An 18,880-nucleotide genomic window follows, 5' to 3' on the forward strand; every position below is an offset into this window, starting at 1 on the left:
ATTTGGTCTTTGGAGTGGAAGAAGCTGATGATGGATCATAGGGAGCTACTTTCAGTGGCATCTCAGTGTAAGTATTTTGGAATTTATACTTAGACTAATTTCATTAAAAATCTGAACAGGAGGGAGGTCTGCCCAATAGCTACTGTATCCCCTCCTCACATGCAGCTGTCAGTTTCTGCCATCATTTGGCTTAGTCAGTGTGGTCTGAGGTGTTCCCTGTATTGCTCCAAGGGAAAGACTGAAGGGTCCTTCTGTTGAAGGAAAGTTTGTAACTGCAGCAAGCAGTGGCAGTTGTGCATATTGTGATGGCTGTGCACTTCCCATCTTTTATCTGTCTCCTGGAAATGAACATGTGTAAGACATGGATCACCGCGGGCTACCCATTTTAATTTCTCTTTAACCCTTTGCTGTTACATGCTTTCAGTTTGTGGAGATGAATGAGAAATACTGCCTCTGCACAACATGGATCTACAATTTTACAGAGATGCTTTAAAAAAAAAGCCCAAAAACATAAAATGTATACAGCAGGCAGCATGTAAGGGGAAGTACTCCATGTTTAAAGCTAGTACCACCACCATGGCAGTTAGTATTGGTTTGTACCTTAGGAGATGCTGCTCTTGTAAAGTAAGAGGGGGATGTTCCAGGTGTATGAGTTACCTGTTAACTGGTAAGAGAACTCTTGGGACAAGCTCTTGCCAAACACAAAGATGTTGCCACACCAACTCTGTGCTGAGCACCAGGAGATTGAGTGACACAGTTCTGGTTTTATATGGTGCTGAAGTAACATTGGAGGAGTGGTCCCTGCCATCCACCAGCCTTACACAGGGGATTTGGTCTTGGAGTACTGATCACAGAATTAGTTTGGGTGGAAAAAAACTTCAAGATCAACCATTCTCTAACTCTACCAAGTGTGATGCTAAACCACACCCCTCAGCACCGCTTCTCTGCCTCTTTGAAACACCTCCAGGGGCAGGGATTCACCCACCTCCTTGGGGTGTCTATTCCAGTGTTTGAGAACCCTTTCAGTGAAGACGTTTCTTCTAAGGTGCTGGGACTTCTCCCAGCCCTGGGCTTGTTTAGGCTGGAAAGGAGAAGAGAGGGAGGGGATCCGATCAGTGTTTATAAAGAGCTGAAGGGTTGGTGTCAAGAAGGTACTAGTCGCTTTTCAGTGTCCTGTGGTAGGACAGGGCATGATGGATACAAAATGAAACACTGGAAGCTGCACCTCAATATGAAGAAACGCTTTGCAGGAGCCCTGGGCTCCTGCCCAGAGAGGTTGAGGAGACTTTCCCAACCCATCGGGATGTGTTCAAGTGCAGTGTGATCTAGGCGGACTTCTTTTAGCAGGGGCGTTGGACTCTTTATCTCCAGAGGTCCATTCCAACCCCTACTCTTCTGTCATTCCATGAATACCCAACCTCCCCCTCCGCTGGTGCTACTTCATCCCCTGTCGGAACCTTCACTGTGCCGTTCCCTCAAACTGGCAGCAGATCCGTCTGTGGAACCGGACCGGGGCATCAGCCAGGCCGCCTAACAGCCGTTTATGATGGTTCGAGCAGACCGCGCTGCGGGAGCAGCCTGAGGGCCGCGGAGCCCAGCGCGGGGCGGGCCGTTCCCAGCAGCCCCCGCGCCGGGGGGGCCGCTCGGGCCTGTCGGGGAGGAGTCGGGTGCGCGGGGATGCGGGCGGCGCGTGGAGCCATGGCCAGTGAGTGGCGCGCCGCGGCCGCGCGCTCCCTTCCTCCCCCCGCGCGGCCCCGTCCGGCGTTTTCCGGGGGTCTAGAAGCCGCCATGGGGACGGACTTGCCGCGCTAGCCTAGCTCCGGCATCCCGGCCCTGGCTGCTACCGCCTTCCCCACCCGCCCTGGAGCTCTCGGCGGAGTCGCCGCCTCCCCCATGTGCCGTTCGCAGCGGCCTGCCGACCCCTTCTTGTCCCCACTGGGCCCTTGCCCTCATAGTTGGCCGTGGGGATACCACCGGGGACGGGCCGTGGGATGGCTGCTGGGGGGGTTAGGGTTCTCCGGGATCCCCCGGAGGAACTGAAAAGGCCTCAGTCCTGGGTGCTACTCCCGAGCTTTTGGAGCAGTGTGAAGGGGGACAGCCTCTTCTCGCTGGTGGCAAGCGATAGGACTGGAGGAAATGGATGCGACCTGCACCAGGGGAGGTCTAGACTGGACATGAGGAAAATTTAGGAAATACTTCTTCACTGAAAGGGTTGTTAAATTTTGGAATGGTATGCCTAGGGCAGTGGTGGAGTCACCATCCCTGGAGGTGTTTAAAAGCATGTGGACCTGGTGCCTAGGAACATGATTTAGTGGTGACCTTGCGGTGCAGGGTCGAAGGTTAGGCTAGACGATCTTGAAGGTCTCTTCCAGCTACAGATATGCTGTGATTCACTGCCCTGGGCACTCTCGTGTTGCTATGGGCTGTTAGGAGCTGCTTGCTATACATCTCTCGGTCCTGCTGTCATGTTCTGCTGAAGAAATGTGCTCTAAACAAATCAGATATGCTTTGCTTCTGCTGGTTTGGTTTTCCCTTCTAAGGAAAGCATCGTACTGATACAAGCACAAGGCACTCTTTGATACACTTTTACCTGGTTGTAGTTATTTGCTGCAGGCTTATCCTAAGAGTTGCTGTTCAAGAAGCTTTTGAAACATCTTAGCAAGGCTGGAAGAAGTGATTTTAAACCTGAGAAAAATGATGACAATGGATGGTTCCCATCAGCAAGCCTAGGTTTAAATGTTCTCCCTGTGTCAAGAGGCTTTACAGACTCCCAGGCAAACCCCAAAATGAGTTGGAAGTGGTTTGTGTGTATGTCATTATATGAGCAAGCTTAGTTGAAACACTCCTGAGTGAATTCAGATTTTGAAGAGCTTTTCCAAGGGGAACTGTGCTGGCTAACTTATTCTCTTTTCTGCCACTAGACTTCCGTCTGGCTCTCATTCAGCTTCACGTATCTGCTGTTAAATCAGATAACCTCCAACGAGCCTGTGAGCTGGTGAGAGAAGCCTCAGCTAAAGGAGCAAAAATTGTGGCCCTGCCTGTGAGTAAAGATCATGGTCTACTTAGCACCTATCCCACAAACCCTTGGGAACATCTTTCTGGTATTACTAATGCATCATATATTCCCAGTTCTTTCTGGAGAGCTTAGATGAGGCTTCAACACAGGAAAAGAAAACAACAGGGGTTTTGTCTAGCAGCACACTTGAGAAGGGGGAAAAGGAGGAAGAAATTTATAAAGCAGGTTGTATTTTTTTTTGGTGAGAGGAGATCCTGGTTATGTTTTCGCTGGGTTCAGTTGCAGCCAATTCCATTAGCATTATGCTCTGAATTCACAAAGTTAAAACTGTGCTTTGAATCTTTGTCATACTCTCCTGTGCTAAAAATGTGGGAAAAGGTGATTTTTCAGCTAAAGAATGTTGATAAGATAAAAGAGATGTGTGGTGGTTCTCTGCTGTAATAATTCCAGATTAGATTGTGCATAAGAAACAAAATAGTTTGTACATAGTATCACAGTATCAGTCAGGGTTGGAAGGGACCACAAGGATCAGCTAGTTCCAACACCCCTGCCATGGGCAGGGACACCCCACATTTCCAGCAGGTTATTTGTGGCTGATTTATGATTAACCCCCATTTCTCTTGTGAATTCCTTGCATGTGGGAGCATAAGTAGCCACTTCAAATTGCAGATAATTTCTGATTTACCTTTTGGACTTCAGCCCTGGTTACTGTCCTGGATTTTCACACAGATGAGTGCATTGGCAACGAGGTGACTTGCCTAGTGCAGCCTGGAGCTTTTTTCTTCTCTTCATGTTAGTTCTGTGCTGTGCAGCATCTGATTAAGGAGTACAAAGTTTTGTGTGGGTCAGCTTTAGGTCTGAATGTTTTATACTGCTGTCACAAGTAAAGCATTATGCAACCTTCCCAGCTCCTCTGTGCTAACACAGCTCTTGTGTTGGAAATGTGACCTTTGATTATTCTGACTGGGCCTCCTGCACTGTGTACAGACAGTGAGTTTTCCAGACCTATGCAGCTGAGATGCTCACTTTGCCAATGCTAACTTAGGCTTTCAGAGTAAAAATTATCAAGCAAAGGCAAAGTCTTTCACAGACTTTTAGGAGGTGAATTTTGTACTGGCATGAAGACATGCACATGACATATTCTCTTCCCACCTCCACAAAACAGTTTGTTGTTTTGTTTTGTGGGGGGTTTTATTTGGTTGGTTTTGGGGTTTTGTTTGTTTGGTTTTGTTTGTTTTTTTAAGTCATACTGAGAAAAGGGAAGAAAATAAACCCAGAATCCTTATCAATCTAGAAGTTGGTAGAAAGCAAATCAGAGATCTGTATGCTTACCACTTTGGAGAGCACAGGACTAGGTTAACTGTGTAGGCAGTCTGCAGTTTTATTTGAGCATCAGCTTATGAACTGCAACCACAAGCTTGCACAGAACTCTTGTTCTCCTGAACCCATGGCTTCAGTGCTGCTGACATTGACACTGCAAGTGGCAAGATGAAGGTGGAGTCAGCTAGCATTGCTTTCATTTCCTTCAAGCTCAGTCCAACTTTCAAAAACTTGAGGTCATTTGACAGCTTCTGGAGACTTCCCTTCTTGCCTCTTCCATCTATAAATTCTCTTGTGGGTTAGCTGGCACCTGCAGGCCCAGTGTCTGTGTATGGGGCAAAACCATCTGTCCAGTTTTGGTTCAGTTATTCCAGTTCAGAAGAACCTGTTCCAGTTGTTAAGATGCATGCTCAAGTGGTTAGGGCATAACTTTTTATTGAGCCATTCACAGCTTGGTTGGGTTTTTGGGGGTAGGTAAAGTGGGGTTTATTTTTCTGTGGTCTTGGGGTTTTTTTGGTGGGTTGTGGGGGTTGTTTTGGGGTTGTGCTGGTTGGTTGGGTTTTGTTTGTTTGGGGGTTTAGTTTATTTCCATTTGGGGGTGGGGGAGTCTTGTCACAGCTTCCAGTGAGCAAAGGTAATAACAGAGGCAGATGCTTGTGCTGGAAATCATTCGCTGAAGAGCAGGCACTGGTGCTGTTTGATAGCTTATCTGTGGCCTTCAGCTGTTCCCCTTTAGGGGGCAAAAGTGTTGAGTGAGGGTGCCTTACCTCCTCACAGAACTGGCAAATGTAATGCAGAGTAAGAGTTGTGGCTGTCCTGGGTATCTCAAATACCACTAGCCACCTACTTGAGGCATCTAAACTGCTCTAAACTGTGGGCTATGGACAAGCATGAGAATTTCACAGGTTTGAGAGGATCTGTTTAGCTTGTAACTTGTCAAATGAGCTAGGTGGAACATAGCTCATTGTTCTGATGAGCATCCCTAATTATCTTGCTGAGTCTAGACTATTAAGTGTGCTACCCTTGTTACAGCTTGTGTGCTGCTCCTAGCTAATACTCTGTTTCTCACCCATTCACACCAATACACCCACTGCATTTGCTCTGTCATGTCTTTCTGGCCTCCTGATTTACTTATTGAGCTCCTGTAACTAAGGGTTGTATAGAAGAGAGCTGGCAAGGAACTGTTTAGAAGGTCTTGTGGTGCTACTATGAGAGGGAATGGATTGAAGCTTGAGGAGGGTCGATTTTGACTGGTTATTAGGAAGAAATCCTTTATGGTGAGGGTGGTGAGACACTGGAACAGGTTGCCCAGTGAGGTCATGGATGCCTCCTCCCTGGAGGTATTCAAGGCCTGGTTGGATGGGGCATTGAGCAGCCTGGTCCAGTGGAGGGTGGCCCTGCCCATGGCAGCAGGGTTGGAACTAGATGATCTTCAAAGTCCTTTCCAACCCAAAGTATTCTATGAATCTATGAACATTGATAGGTCAAGCACATGTCTTTGCAGTGGCATTACTTGGATTTTAACTTGGCTTTCCCTGCCTCTCTCCCCCCTAATTCTAGGAATGCTTTAATTCTCCATATGGAACCCAGTATTTTAAGGAGTATGCAGAGCAGATCCCTGGGGATTCGACCCAAAAGCTCTCAGAAGTTGCAAAGGAGTGCAGCATATATCTTGTTGGAGGTAGGTAACTCACAGTAACTGTCTTACTGAGGGGGAAAATGGGCAATGTCTGTTAGTGCCATGGGATCAAAATTCCATGTAATGCAGCAGGGAAAATCTCTGTTGTGGCCTTTACCTAGGATCCATTCCAGAAGAGGATGGTGGAAAGCTGTATAACACATGTACTGTCTTTGGGCCTGATGGTGCTATGTTGGCAAAACATAGGAAGGTAAGATGGTAGAATCTGATCATTAAAAGGTTTGTCAGCGTTGTGGCAGAAATGAATTAGTCCCTGTCTAAAGATGATGTGAATGATTAGATTCTTGCATTAATAATAACCTGTGCACTGTCAGCAGCATCGCATGCCATTTTCATCTGGGACATGGAAACACCCCTTCCAAAGGTGGTGATAATATTTTTCTGGATGAGGATGACAGAAAGCAGAAGGCATAATTGCCTTTTCCCAGATGCTGGGGAAATTGTGGTAAAAAGCAAATCCTTTTTTTATCTTTCCCCCCCTTTGTTTTTTCCAATTCCCAAAATAACTTCAGACATATATTTCTGCAAGGAAGAAAATTGCTTTAAATCACCTTCAGGAGATCTCAGAAACTTAAGCTATGTTTAGTTGGGATCCTGAGAAGAGTAACTATATGCCTAAGAGTAACACATGCCTAACAGAAGCTCAAACACTAAGCAGATCAATTGTTATGATCTTTGAGGTCTCTTCCAACCTTGGTGATTCTGTGATTATTAACTGGTTTTTATCCTACAATAATTACAGGTTCATTTGTTTGACATTGATATTCCTGGGAAGATAAAATTCAAAGAGTCTGAAACACTGAGTCCAGGCAATAGTTTCTCCATGTTCGATACTTGTGAGTACAAGAAAAGCCCTCAGGAGCTCTGCCACGGTAGCACCACAGTCATTCTGGAATTCTCTTCCCCCTCCTTCTCCATGACAATGGAGAACAGAATAGAACAGAACAGAATAGAACAGAACAGAACAGAATAGAATAGAACAGAATAGAATAGAACAGAACAGAATAGAACAGAATAGACTAGAATAGAATAGACCAGACCAGGTAGAGATGTGACAACCATGGCAAACATAGCTTAAGTTTGTCCCACATGCCTGTGTCAGTTCTGAAGGTTTAAAGGCAAAAAGACAGAGTAAAAGGGGTTGAAGCATTATATTAAGCACTTTGCTTAATAACTAGTGGTCCTTATGGATTTGTTTATGAGAGGTTAACTGCCATTTAAAAATGTTTATAGCAGTTACATCTTATAAAACATGGTTTGGAAAGGAATGCATGTAGCAGACAGCCACACTGGCATAGTTTGATTTGAGCATGGTATAATAATGGAGCCATCTAACTGTAAAGCCCATTTCAACATCCTTGAATCAATCCCATCAGATAAAAAAAGGCAAAACACCTGCTCTGTACCCCACCCCTCACCCCAGTGTCCAAAAATTGTGTCCTGTTTACTGTGCTCTCCAAAGAGTCTTGTTTCCTGTGGTTGCTTTCTCTTCCTGCTCCAAGAAAGTCCATGGCTGTAGTTTCTTCAGTCCATGAAGAGCAGTGAGTGCTTTCTTCTCTTGAAAAGAAAGTAATTGAGAAACCTGCAGCTGAATCAGAGAGAAATACCTAACACAAAAGTCTGATATAACATGGTTTTGTGGAAGTAGCTGGTTTTAAAGGCTTTCACCATGAATTCTTCAATAGCCACTGCTTGTTACAGATAAGGGTAGGCATTTAAATATAGCTTCTTTTGATACTGAGATGTGAAATAACAGCTGGCAGGGTGGATTCAGGGAGTTCTGTGATGGCTTTTGTGTGTTTGTGATAGAGATATGATTTGTCTCTTGTGTTTTGAGCACAGCATTCTGCAAAGTGGGCCTGGGCATCTGCTATGATATCAGATTTGCTGAGATGGCTCAAATCTATGGACAGAAAGGTGAGGCTGGGTCACCTAATGGAGCATGGTCATCCCCAAGGCCAGAACTCTGCAGGGCTGGTTCAGGGTGGTACATTCTGGGCAGTCTGTGTGATCAGGCTCTCTTCTCCTCACCCAGTAACACAAACTGCATCTTGTGGCCAAGACTTCTATTCAATTGAGTGTCTGTTCTTGATGAGTAAAGTAACAAGCATTTCCTGAGACACATTTGTGATGGAGATGGGTAGATATCCCTGCACTGCCAATGTGTCACAGGGCTTTGCTCATCACCTGTGTCTAGTATGGACAGACTCTCCTTGGTTCTGTTTGGGGTAGAGGTTGGGAAATACTTTAGAGAAGGCTCACCTTGAGTCTCAATGTGAAGGGCCACTCTGGGGTAAAGCATCTTCCATTTAATGATGGTTAGGTTCTAATTGTCTTTGAACAAAGGTTGCCAGCTGCTGATATATCCAGGGGCTTTTAACCTGACCACAGGACCAGCTCATTGGGAACTGCTACAAAGGGGACGGTAAGAACAAATTAACAGCTTGTTCTCATGCAGAGGGGGCTTTAGCACGTGAAACTGAACTGCTTTGGTGTTCCAAATACATCAGAAGTGGTGCTGCAGGGCCACTCTGCTACTGGAGCTGCAGCTCTTCTTCAAGCCTTGCATGGAACACAAAAATGGTGTCAAGCAGAAAAGCAGGAAGTGCTTATCCTTCACTCCTGCCAGCCCTTCCATAGTTAATGCCTTTTCAAGGACCTTTCCCCATGGCTCTGTAAGCACCCTCCACACAGAAACAAACCTGTAGACAGAAGACTTGAGAACTACTCTAATTAGTGATAGAAATAGACCCTGAGATCTCTGAATGCAGTATTATTTATTCATTTGGTCAGTCAGCTTTGCTACATACCCTATGAACATGTAATTCGTTCTCCTCACTAGCTCTGGAGCAGGTGCCAGAGACTTCTGTCTCCAGGTTCTGCTCTCTGACCTTCATTTACAATTTAGATAGAGTCCTCAGGAGGATGTGTAGCTTGACTGTCAGAGTGACTTCTTTGTCTTCTGCTTAATTGGTGGCATAAAAAAAACCCTTCTCACTTTTTCTCCCCTCTTCCCTCATCTTTCTGTGAACACAGAGCTGTTGATAACCAAGTCTACGTAGCCACTGTATCTCCTGCTAGAGATGAAAAAGCATCCTATGTTGCCTGGGGACACAGCACTGTAGTAAATCCATGGTAAGTTCTGGAAAAAAAACTGTGGAAAAACAACCACCTGATTTCTTGATTAGAAAATCCTTTTTGTTTGAATCACATTTCAGTCTTGCATTGCCATCTACTCTTAAAAATGTCACAGAGTCTTGGTAAAAAAGCACATGAGACTGAGCCAGCAGCGTGCCCAGATGGCCAAGAAGGCCAATGGCATCCTGGCCTGCATCAAGAGTAGTGTGGCCAGCAGGAGCAGGGAAGTCATTGTGCCCCTGTACTCAGCACTGGTTAGGCTACACCTTGAGTCCTGTGTCCAGTTCTGGGCCATTCATTTTAAGAAGGACATTGAGACTCTTGAACATGTCCAGAGAAGGGCAACAAGGCTGGGGAGAGGCCTTGAGCACAGCCCTATGAGGAGAGGCTGAGGGAGCTGGGGTTGTTTAGCCTGGAGAAGAGGAGGCTCAGGGGAGACCTTATTGCTGTCTACAGCTACCTGAAGGGTGGTTGTAGCCAGGAAGGGGTTGGTCTCTTCTCCCAAGCAACCAGCACCAGAACAAGAGGACACAGCCTCAAGCTGTGCCAGAAGAAGTTTAGGTTGGAGGTGAGGAGAAAGTTCTTCCCAGAGAGAGTTGTTAACCATTGGAATGTGCTGCCCAGGGAGGTGGTGGAGTCACCATCCCTGGAGGTGTTCAAGAGGAGATTGGATGTGGCACTTGGTGCCATGGTTTAGTACTCATGAAGTGCTGGGTGACAGGTTGGCCTTGATGATCTTTGAGGTCTCTTCCAACCTTGATGATTCTGTGATTCTCAAAATGATTTTAAGAAGTGTCTGAAAACCAAGCAAATCAACTACAACTGGTTGAACCATATGTAATCTTTTTGGTAGCAAAGAAGCTCCTTAACATTAGTATTTAGCAGTAGTTAAGCTGCTGACCTTTTCAACTTGTGCCTGAAGTTCAGTCCATTCCATATGCATTATGGCAGCTCTCTGTGCAGGACTGAACCATCTTAAAGAGCTTACACCAAGCTATTTCATTTCCTCAAAGAACAGCACTGCTTTGACCTGAGAAAGAACAAGAAGGAATTGTCAGGTAGCTAAGAAACATATTCTGACTTTAGCAGAAGTCACTCAGGTGCACAGAAAGTAAACAGGACCAAATCTTAATGCAGTTTTTTCTTTCAAATGAATCCACTGATTGTTCTCACCTGGATGATTGCAAAGTAAGAAAAGCTTGATCTGTGTCTTGCTGTTTACTTTATGCCAGCAGTGATAGAGCACCTAGTAGGAGACATGATAGATAACCTTCAGTAGTACACTCCTAGTGAAAGGCAGTAGCATCTGAAAGGGGAAGGTGTTAGTCTTTGCCGTGTATGGGTGTGCTTAGTGAAGCTGTTTCTTTTCCTTTGAGCTATGGTGCATGCTCTTTATGGCTCTCAGAGTTGTCCTTACCATGATTTTTGATCTTTGGAAACATATTTACATGAAGTATGCATATTTCACATATAAACTATGTGACATAAAGCCTGGAAGCCATTGCTATTATGCCAGAGTTATGAATTATGATGCTGTTTTTAGGACAGCCTGTCTTTACAGCTGTAGATATCAAGGGTAGGAACTCAATGCTGTACAAACAGCAGCAACTGGACTGATGCCCTGAGCCCTCTGGTAATGCTGTGAACAAATGTGCTTCATTTTGCAGGGGTGAAGTCATAGCCAAAGCTGGGGCTGAGGAAACAGTTGTATACACAGATATAGGTAAGAGTAAAGCCTTTGGGTTTTTCTTTCCTGCTTGCTTTCTTGAGCACAGGTCATGAGACTAAGGAGAGGCATTTTTTTAAAGCCCCTAGCAGTGTTCCCATCTCTTCTCTGGCTTTGCTAAAGCAAGAACAAGCAGCCCTTGACTAGAGTTTTCCAGTTCCCTCACTTAAGAGGAAGCTGCCGCCTTAGGATAGAGCAACACTAAGGCTTCCTTGAGCTCTGGCTATACCCAGTTGCAGTGCCCTGCACATCCATTCTCCACAGAAGCTGCTCTTTTCTCTGCCTTACCTCAGAGCAGGTTAGGAGCTTTCCTTTTTGGCTGCTGTTCTAACAGCTCTTTTCCTCTCCCCCTGCAGATCTGAAGAAACTCACAGAAATACGTCAACAAATTCCAATTCTCAGCCAGAAGCGTTGTGATCTCTACGGTGTGGAGCTGAAAAAGTGAAGAATGGCTCAGCAGGGAAGGCTCAGTGGGCACAATGGCTGCTGCTTTCATCTTGGGAAGGATTCCTCTCTGAGTTGCTCCAAAATCTGCTACTCCAAGTGCAAGTTAATGAAAAGAAAATCAAACACCACAGGATCTGGTGGTGCCATTCTAAAACTGATTCAAAGCCAACTTACTCATCTCCTCCCATAATGTAGTGTTTTACAGCTAGGATAAGGATGGAGGTGAAATCATTTCAACACAGTAGTAATTAACATTGCTTTTTATGCATCACAGTGTTTGAGTTACCTTTTGGGGGCTTATTTGTAGAACATAGAAATGGGAACCTTCTTCTGTCTGGGAATCCTCTGAAGTCAGCTTTGATACTATGAATTTTTCCATGAAGGATCAGATAATCTAGAAGCATGATTCTTCCACCCCTCTCCCTCTTAGGTGTATGTGCCTTAACAAAACTCCTTCAATGTCCAACTTCTAACTTGGAAAGCTTAAAATTTAACACCCTGAGTAAAACAGACCAAATTCTGCTCTGTACCACTTAAGGACAATGCAAGAAGATGCTGAACATAATTGCTACTATAGAAGAAAGTGTAACAGGGTTTGGTTGATGTTTCCTACCTGGAATGTATGGATTAAATTCTCATTGCAGTTCCTGGTTCTTGCTGAAGTGATGGAGGTCACTGTTTGGGTAAAACAGTTCACATCTTACCACTCTGTGTTCTATGTACTGCTTGCTTAGTGTCTGAAGGGGCTTTAATTCTGCTGCAGGGCAGGTTTCAGCTGCAAAGGGTGAGAGGAGTCACAAAATCACAGAATGGTGGGAGTTGGAAGAGACCTCTGACGATCACCAAGTTCCACACCTCTGCTTAAAGCAGGATCCCCTAGGGCAGGGCACAGAGGATCACATCCAGACAGGTTTTTGAGTATTTCAGGAGACTCCACAACCTCTCTGAGCAGCCTGTTCCAGTGCTCCATCACCCTTGAAGTTTTTCCTCATGTTCAGATGCAATTTCATGGTTCCAGAGCGCAATGAGGTCTCCCCTCAGCCTCCTCCAGACTAAACAACCCCAGTTCTCTCAACTGCTCTTTGTAAGACCTGTATTCCTCCATGTAGGTTCTTGAAGAGGCCAGTTAGCTCTTCTGAAGGCCAAGTCTCTAATCCTGCTGGTGCCCCTGCTTCTTCCACTTGTTTTTGCTGCCTTTTGATTCAGTCAGAAGGGTGAGAAAACTTGTTGCACTGGTTCAATCTTCCTCTCAGTCTACCAGAAGGCAGGTACTAGGTCTTTCTGAGGAAAATTAATGGTTAACTGAAGCCACACCCTGAGGCCTCTTTCCCCTCAAAAGCTGGGTCACAGCATTCCACTCAGTGGCATTATCTATTCCAACAGGCATTTTCTGGGCCTGTTATGTTTCTTTTCCACTGCATTTTGTTGTCTGTGCTGTACTGGAACTCTTAAAGAAGCAAGCCACAGAGCATAAGGTGAAATGAAGATTTATTTGTTGGAAAATAGATATAAAAAAAAAGATAATTAACAATTTAATCATTTGAGTCAAGTCTCCTGCATTAATTAGTGCCTCCCCCACACTCAATACTTGGCATCCATGCTGGCCATCACTGAGCTCCAGCTTGAAATCTTAGCAGCTGTTCTACATCCATTGTTCTAAACTGTTCTCTCTTCCCTCCCCTCTCTATGCTGCCATTGGAGGAGTAAAGCAGGGCAGGATTCTCACATGGGCTGAGCACTGCATTGCAAAGTGCTGTCCCCAACAGACAACAAAATCCATGGCCTGGACACTACTCCCATGAAACCCCAGATGGAGGAGAATGGATGAAAAACTGTAGCAAGCCACATTGGTGACCTCAGCTCAATCAAGAGGTAGTAGGAGCTCAGTCCTCTTCCATCAGCCAGGACAGCTTCTAAACACCTTGTTTTAGAAGGATTCATAGAATGGTTGGGTTGGAAGGGGCCCTGAACATCATGTAGTTCCAACCCCTCCTTCCATGGACAGGGACACTTTCCACTACAGCAGGTTGCTCAAGGCCTCATTCACCCTGGCCTTGAACACCTCCAGGAAGGGAGGATCCACAACCTGCCTGGGCAATCTGTTCCAGTGTCTCACCACCCTTAATGTAAAGGATTTTTTTAGTAATACCTGTGTTTCAGAAGGATGTTTTAGGGGTCTCCAGTGTGATCCACTCAGAAGTGATACAGACAGGACTGTGATTTTTTTTTTGGGGGGGGGGGGGGGGTGTGGAAATCAATGGAAATAAAACCCACAATCAGTTCTCAGCTAGGTAATACTTAAAGCAGTCAACAGTCAAGCTCTGTGTTGGTAGAAAACAGGCACTTTAAGTATCCATTTTATACATATGCATCAGTATGCTGCAAGTATAGAAAACCAGCCAGTCACAACTCTGAAATACCTCCAGAATTTCAGCCTCCAAGGATTGAACTTCTGTTCAAAGCAAGGGCAGAACACACAGCAATGCCTGGTTGATCAAGCACTGTTGTTGCACCACTGCAGCTGGGAAGCCTGCTGAAAGCTGTAAGCTGCTCTTAATAGCTCCAGAAGGAGTTTACCACCAGCTTCTCCTTTTGGTCTGATTCCACCTTGAGCCTACTCAAAACTTCTCAAATCCATTGTGGTGAACTTGTCTCTAACATGAAGAACAGGGGTTTTTACATGATCAGAATTAAGATGTGATACAACTGTGTGTAAAAGAAAACTCCCCAGGGTCTCAAGGACACACTAGGTTTATCTAAATCCTCAGGACTACCTTCCTGCATTATTTCAACTTGGTAATATTTTCTTTAGCACTAATGTTTGTTTCACTTCAGCTCTTGATCCCTATTAAAGCTTTCTGCAAAGTTCACATGCACACCTGGCTAAAAGCAAAACCTCAACTCTATTATCCATTAACAAAAACCCCAACAACAATAAAAACCTCCCTTTCACTGAAGGGATCTCTGCACACACACATTAACAGGGTGTCAGCTACTTGTTCACAGATTGAGAATGGGTTGGGTTGGAAGGGACCTTAAAGATCATGTTTCCAACTCCCCTGACGTGGGTAGGGAGACCATTCACTAGACTAGGCTGCTGAAGGCCTTATCCAATTTGGCCTTGAACACCTCCAAGGAGGGGGCATCCAACATCTCCCTGGGCAACCTGTTCTAGGGTCTCACCACCCTCACTGTAAGCAATATCCAGTCTAAATTTGCCCTCCCAGTTTTCCTGGTTGGATTTCCTTTCCCGTGACCTTCAGCTGTCATTACACCTCTATGGGCAAGAGACTTGTTAACGCCCTGTCTCCTCCTCATTTTTCCTTAAAGATGGAAGGAAGAGGAGATGGCAGGGAGTCAGCCACTCTTAGTTCCTCGCAGACTGAGAGTGCACCACTGCACTGAGCAGGCTCATCAGAACCTGTTCTTATACATGTCAGAGAGAGATACTTGAAGGTAATATTTATTTTTTCAGTTTACAGGTGATAAAGTCATTTACAAAACAAAAAAAAGAGACCATTACAGACAATGCATCCTCTCAGTGCAGGTTCAAACTAGGTCAAGAACAGGCAGAAGTCTGTGATGACTTGGAATGCTAGTAATTGACAGCACATGCTTTTTTTGTCTGGGGGGGCTTTCCCCCCCCCCCCTTCATTGATGGGGTGGGATAAGGAGTGGGGTGATGGGCAGGGTGAAGAGGAGAAAATGCCAATGGAAATAAGGCCATGCAAATAAAAACTCCTCAGGGGAACAGGACCCCTCAGTCAGTCTGGCTTCTCCTTCATCTCAGGTAGTGATGCAGACTGGAAGATCCAGAAGACATTTGACACTTACATGCAGTATCCTTAGAAGCTGCCAGTACCTTCCAAGGCCTTCAGTTCTACACCACCACTATGATTTCAGGTCACCTACTGGGATAGCTAAGCTACAATGATTCAATCTTTTTGTCTGCTCTCCACCTTTGAATTCTCAACTGTAGCTGCCGGGAGAAAGGAAGGTCAAGTTGAAAACACAAGCTGCTGCTCTGTGGTGGCACAACTAGAGAACAAGACAGTTTGACTACAGCATGGTTCATTTCCTCAAAAGATTAAATACATTAGACAATTCAGCACAAGCAGACCTAGGATGTCAGGACAGGAAGAAGCCCAAATTAGCATATTGTAAATTAAGCTACATCACTCAAGTGTCTGCAGGAGGTTCATCCAGCCACGTCAACCCAGCCAGAGGCAGCATGGGCTGACTTCTACACCAGAAAGATCATCCCAAAGGAAGGGAGCCCTCTGGGACATTCCTAGCTGGAGGAAGAGGGTCTATACCAGTGTTTAATAATGCACCAATGTGCTGTTTGCAGAGCAGTTGCTGCCCCTCTACAGTGTTTGTTATCTTAGACAAGACAGGGTCTAAAACCAAGGAAACCAGCACAGATTCTAAAACCATTACTGGAAGTTTCAGCCTATGCTTTGTTCCTTATCTCACTTCATTCTGCACAGGGACTACTACCAGGAGCAGATCAGATGACAGCAGTCTCTAGGGACTGCAGAGAATGTAGAGAGTCTATTAGCTGTTACATTTAAGCGAGAGTGGCAGAGATTTACAAAGATTATATGCAAGCATGACCTTACCTCGGCAGCTCTACCAGCAGTGCTTTCTGATCTTGAAAAGTCCTTCTGAACCCTCCAGAACAATTTCTTGTGACACTGAAGTAAGGATTGCTGCACAGGAATAGAGCCTTCCTTCCAGCGAAGCCTACACTGAAGCAGCATTACCTGACCTCCTTCCCCAGCCACTTTCTTTAACTAGCTCTCCCATACAGTACCTTGGGGCTTCCTGGGATGAGAAAAAGGACTATCAACTTAATTCCCTAGTAGCTGCCACAGGACAATCTCTAAGTTCTGCAGAGAGTGGGAGAGGCTTTAAGGGAAGATTGTGCATGCCTGCTGATATTTACAGGGATTTCTCTCCACTTAAAAAAACCAAAACCCCTCTGTTATTAAACAGTTTGAAAATTACCTCTTTTTTGTTTTTGTTTGTTTCTTTTGCAAAAATTAAAATCAACCCTCAAGAATTAACTTCATATAAAAAAACAACAACAACAACAAACCTATTTTACCCCCCTGCCTAGCCTCACCTTTAAAAATCAACAGGGAAACCCCAAAACCAGACCAAACCCACACGCTGTTAATGTTAACTGAGGAAAGCAAGAGTCGCCCACAACGTCCTCACCCCCAAGTCAAGCACTGGGAAGTTTTTATTTGCATGGCCAACGTTTTCTTGGGTTAGGTTTATTGTTCCCCTGCAGCTGCCTTTCCCTCATCACACACAGGAAGGTTTCTGCTGCAGAGGGAACAAGATGCAGCGCTGCGTTACTTCCTTGAACAACCACTCCCACAACACCTAAACATGGAACAGATGTAGCAAATGACAACACCACCAACGGGGGAAAAAAGAAACTTAAGTTCCACCATTCAGCATGGTCTGCAACAGCGGCTTCAGGGCTGGCTGAAGTGGGCAACTTCGCTTTAGAATGTCACTGCCTCCTCCGTGCTTTACAGTGTCGGTGGTTTCAACCCATACTTCTTTGCGACTTCTGTCTGGGCATAGGCAGCATCACAGAGGGAGTAGAGGTGGGCCATCTCCATCTCAGATTTGGCCAGGTTGATCGCTTTGTTGAACATTTCGATGGCTTTGTCCAGGTTACCTCTGAAATAAACCCAAGTGCAGCACACTTAGAATAAACCAAACCGGGTTGGAAGAGACCTTCAAGATCATCGTGTCCAACCCATCCACCAATCCAACCCACCCAAACAGCTAACCCATGGCACCAAGCACCCCATCAAGTCTCCTCCTGAACACCTCCAATGATGGTGACTCCACCACCTCCCTGGGCAGCCCATTCCAATGGGCAATCACTCTCTCTGTATAGAACTTCTTCCTAGCATCCAACCTGAACCTCCCCTGGCGCAGCCTGAGACTGTGTCCTCTTGTTCTGGTACTGGTGCCTGGGAGAAGAGACCATCATCAGCCTGTCTACAGCCTCCCTTCAGGTAGTTGTAGAGAGTGATAAGGTCACCCCTGAGTCTCCTCTTCTCCAGGCTGAGCAACCCCAGCTCCCTCAGTCTTTCCTCACAGGGCTGTGTTCCAAACCCCTCCCCAGCTTTGTTGCTCTTCTCTGGACTCGTTCCAGCAAGTCAACCTCCTTCCTAAACTGAGGGGCCCAGAACTGGACACAGGACTCGAGGTGTGGCCTAACCAGTGCAGTATACAGTATACACTTAGGCCTAGCAAAGCAATGTTTCATCTCTACAGCATTTCTTTTCCTTCAGGACTTATTCCCTCCACCACTAACAACTTAAGAAGGATCTTTTGGAGGAAATGTCATGAAAACTTGCAACAATGATGAGCAAACACTGAAGCTGTTACCAAGCCTAAGCAACTACTACAGCTGTTAAACAGCCTTCCTCTTGAGAGCCTCCACATATGGTAGTGAGGGGTAAAATGTTCTCTGTGGGACACAGAGGTTGAGGTTGGAAGAGACCTTGGAGATCAAATCCAATCTCCCACTTGAAGCTCACAATCCCACAACTGCTAAACCACTACTGCTAAACCATGACCCTCAGCACCAAATCCACACACCTTTTAAGCAACTCCAGAGAAGGTGACTCCACCACCTCCCTGGGCAGCCTGGTCCAATGCTTGATAACCCTTTCTGGGAATATATTTTTCCTTAACATCCAACCTGAACCTCCCCTGGAACAACTTGAGGCCATTTCCTCTTGTCCTGTCACTTGTTGCATGGGAGAAGAAACTGCCCCTCACCTCACGCAAACCTCCTTTGAGGTCACTCTAGAGGGCAATGAGGTCTCCCCCCAGCCTCCTTTTCTGAAAAGACTGAACAACCCCAGTTCCCTCAACCACTCCTCATAAGATTTGTGGGCTGGCACAACTAAATGATCTCTCATCATCCACAAAACCCAGCTCATATTATTTAAATAGGAATTGCTGGCAAAGTTCATCATGGCAACACTTGAATTGTCTGTTCTTCTGATGGCTAGACATGGGGGGAAAACTAAACCCAGATGACTCAGCTGCAGTCCAAACTTTTGCACAACTGTTACAGAACAGTGCATCAGTCCTCCCTCCTTACCCTGGGACCTTGCAAACTACAATCCTCTTGGAATTAAACCCAGACCCAAGCATGTAGCTCAGGATCCTCAGTACCTATGGTCCCCTAAGATATGCTTAAGAACTACACTAGATACACAGGAAGCCTTGCCATGATTGAAGAAGTCACTTCAAATGCACAAGGGATGTATTGCCACATGCAGCCTCATCTGCACATTGTCCAGAAGTATGAAATTAGTGAACATGGGAACTTATCAGATCATAGAGCATCATGCCAGAGAAAGGAAGGCTTAACCTGAGAGTTACAGAGCAGAAATCAGGACTTTGGGTAAGAACTGATCTTGCACAGCACTGCGGAGAAGATCTTAAGCTCTTTCCTTAAGATCCCTAAGGAAATCTAGAAGACTCATGT

General features: G+C 45.6%; 2 protein-coding genes across 3 annotated transcripts in view; one reads left to right on the forward strand and one right to left on the reverse strand.

Annotated features, from left to right (window-relative positions):
* The first annotated feature begins 1,637 nt into the window (after positions 1 to 1,637).
* On the forward strand, positions 1,638 to 15,084 carry NIT2 (nitrilase family member 2). 2 transcript variants are annotated; one of them, XM_068160680.1, is made up of 10 exons: positions 1,638 to 1,705; positions 2,922 to 3,040; positions 5,897 to 6,017; positions 6,137 to 6,225; positions 6,778 to 6,871; positions 7,878 to 7,952; positions 8,382 to 8,460; positions 9,072 to 9,170; positions 10,841 to 10,896; positions 11,256 to 15,084. In XM_068160680.1, exons 1-10 carry the CDS (start codon positions 1,678 to 1,680, stop codon positions 11,342 to 11,344), a joined length of 849 nt encoding a protein of 282 aa, XP_068016781.1. In that variant the 5' UTR covers positions 1,638 to 1,677; the 3' UTR covers positions 11,345 to 15,084. The 2 variants fall into 2 exon arrangements, with proteins under 2 accessions (XP_068016781.1, XP_068016782.1); XM_068160681.1 differs by lacking the exons at positions 1,638 to 1,705; positions 2,922 to 3,040 and adding an exon at positions 5,133 to 5,241.
* The window catches only part of TOMM70 (translocase of outer mitochondrial membrane 70), a 34,330-nt gene continuing 28,267 nt past the window's right edge, over positions 12,818 to 18,880 (reverse strand). Inside the window, exon 12 of the mRNA XM_068160679.1 lies at positions 12,818 to 17,046. Coding sequence (XP_068016780.1) covers positions 16,893 to 17,046 — 154 coding nt within the window. The 3' untranslated portion in view covers positions 12,818 to 16,892. The remainder of the gene's footprint in view (positions 17,047 to 18,880) is intronic.

This window comes from Melanerpes formicivorus, unplaced genomic scaffold, assembly GCF_026170545.1.
Source record: "Melanerpes formicivorus ecotype bairdi unplaced genomic scaffold, bMelFor1.0.p_v2 SCAF_51, whole genome shotgun sequence".
NCBI classification, from domain to species: Eukaryota; Metazoa; Chordata; class Aves; order Piciformes; family Picidae; genus Melanerpes; species Melanerpes formicivorus.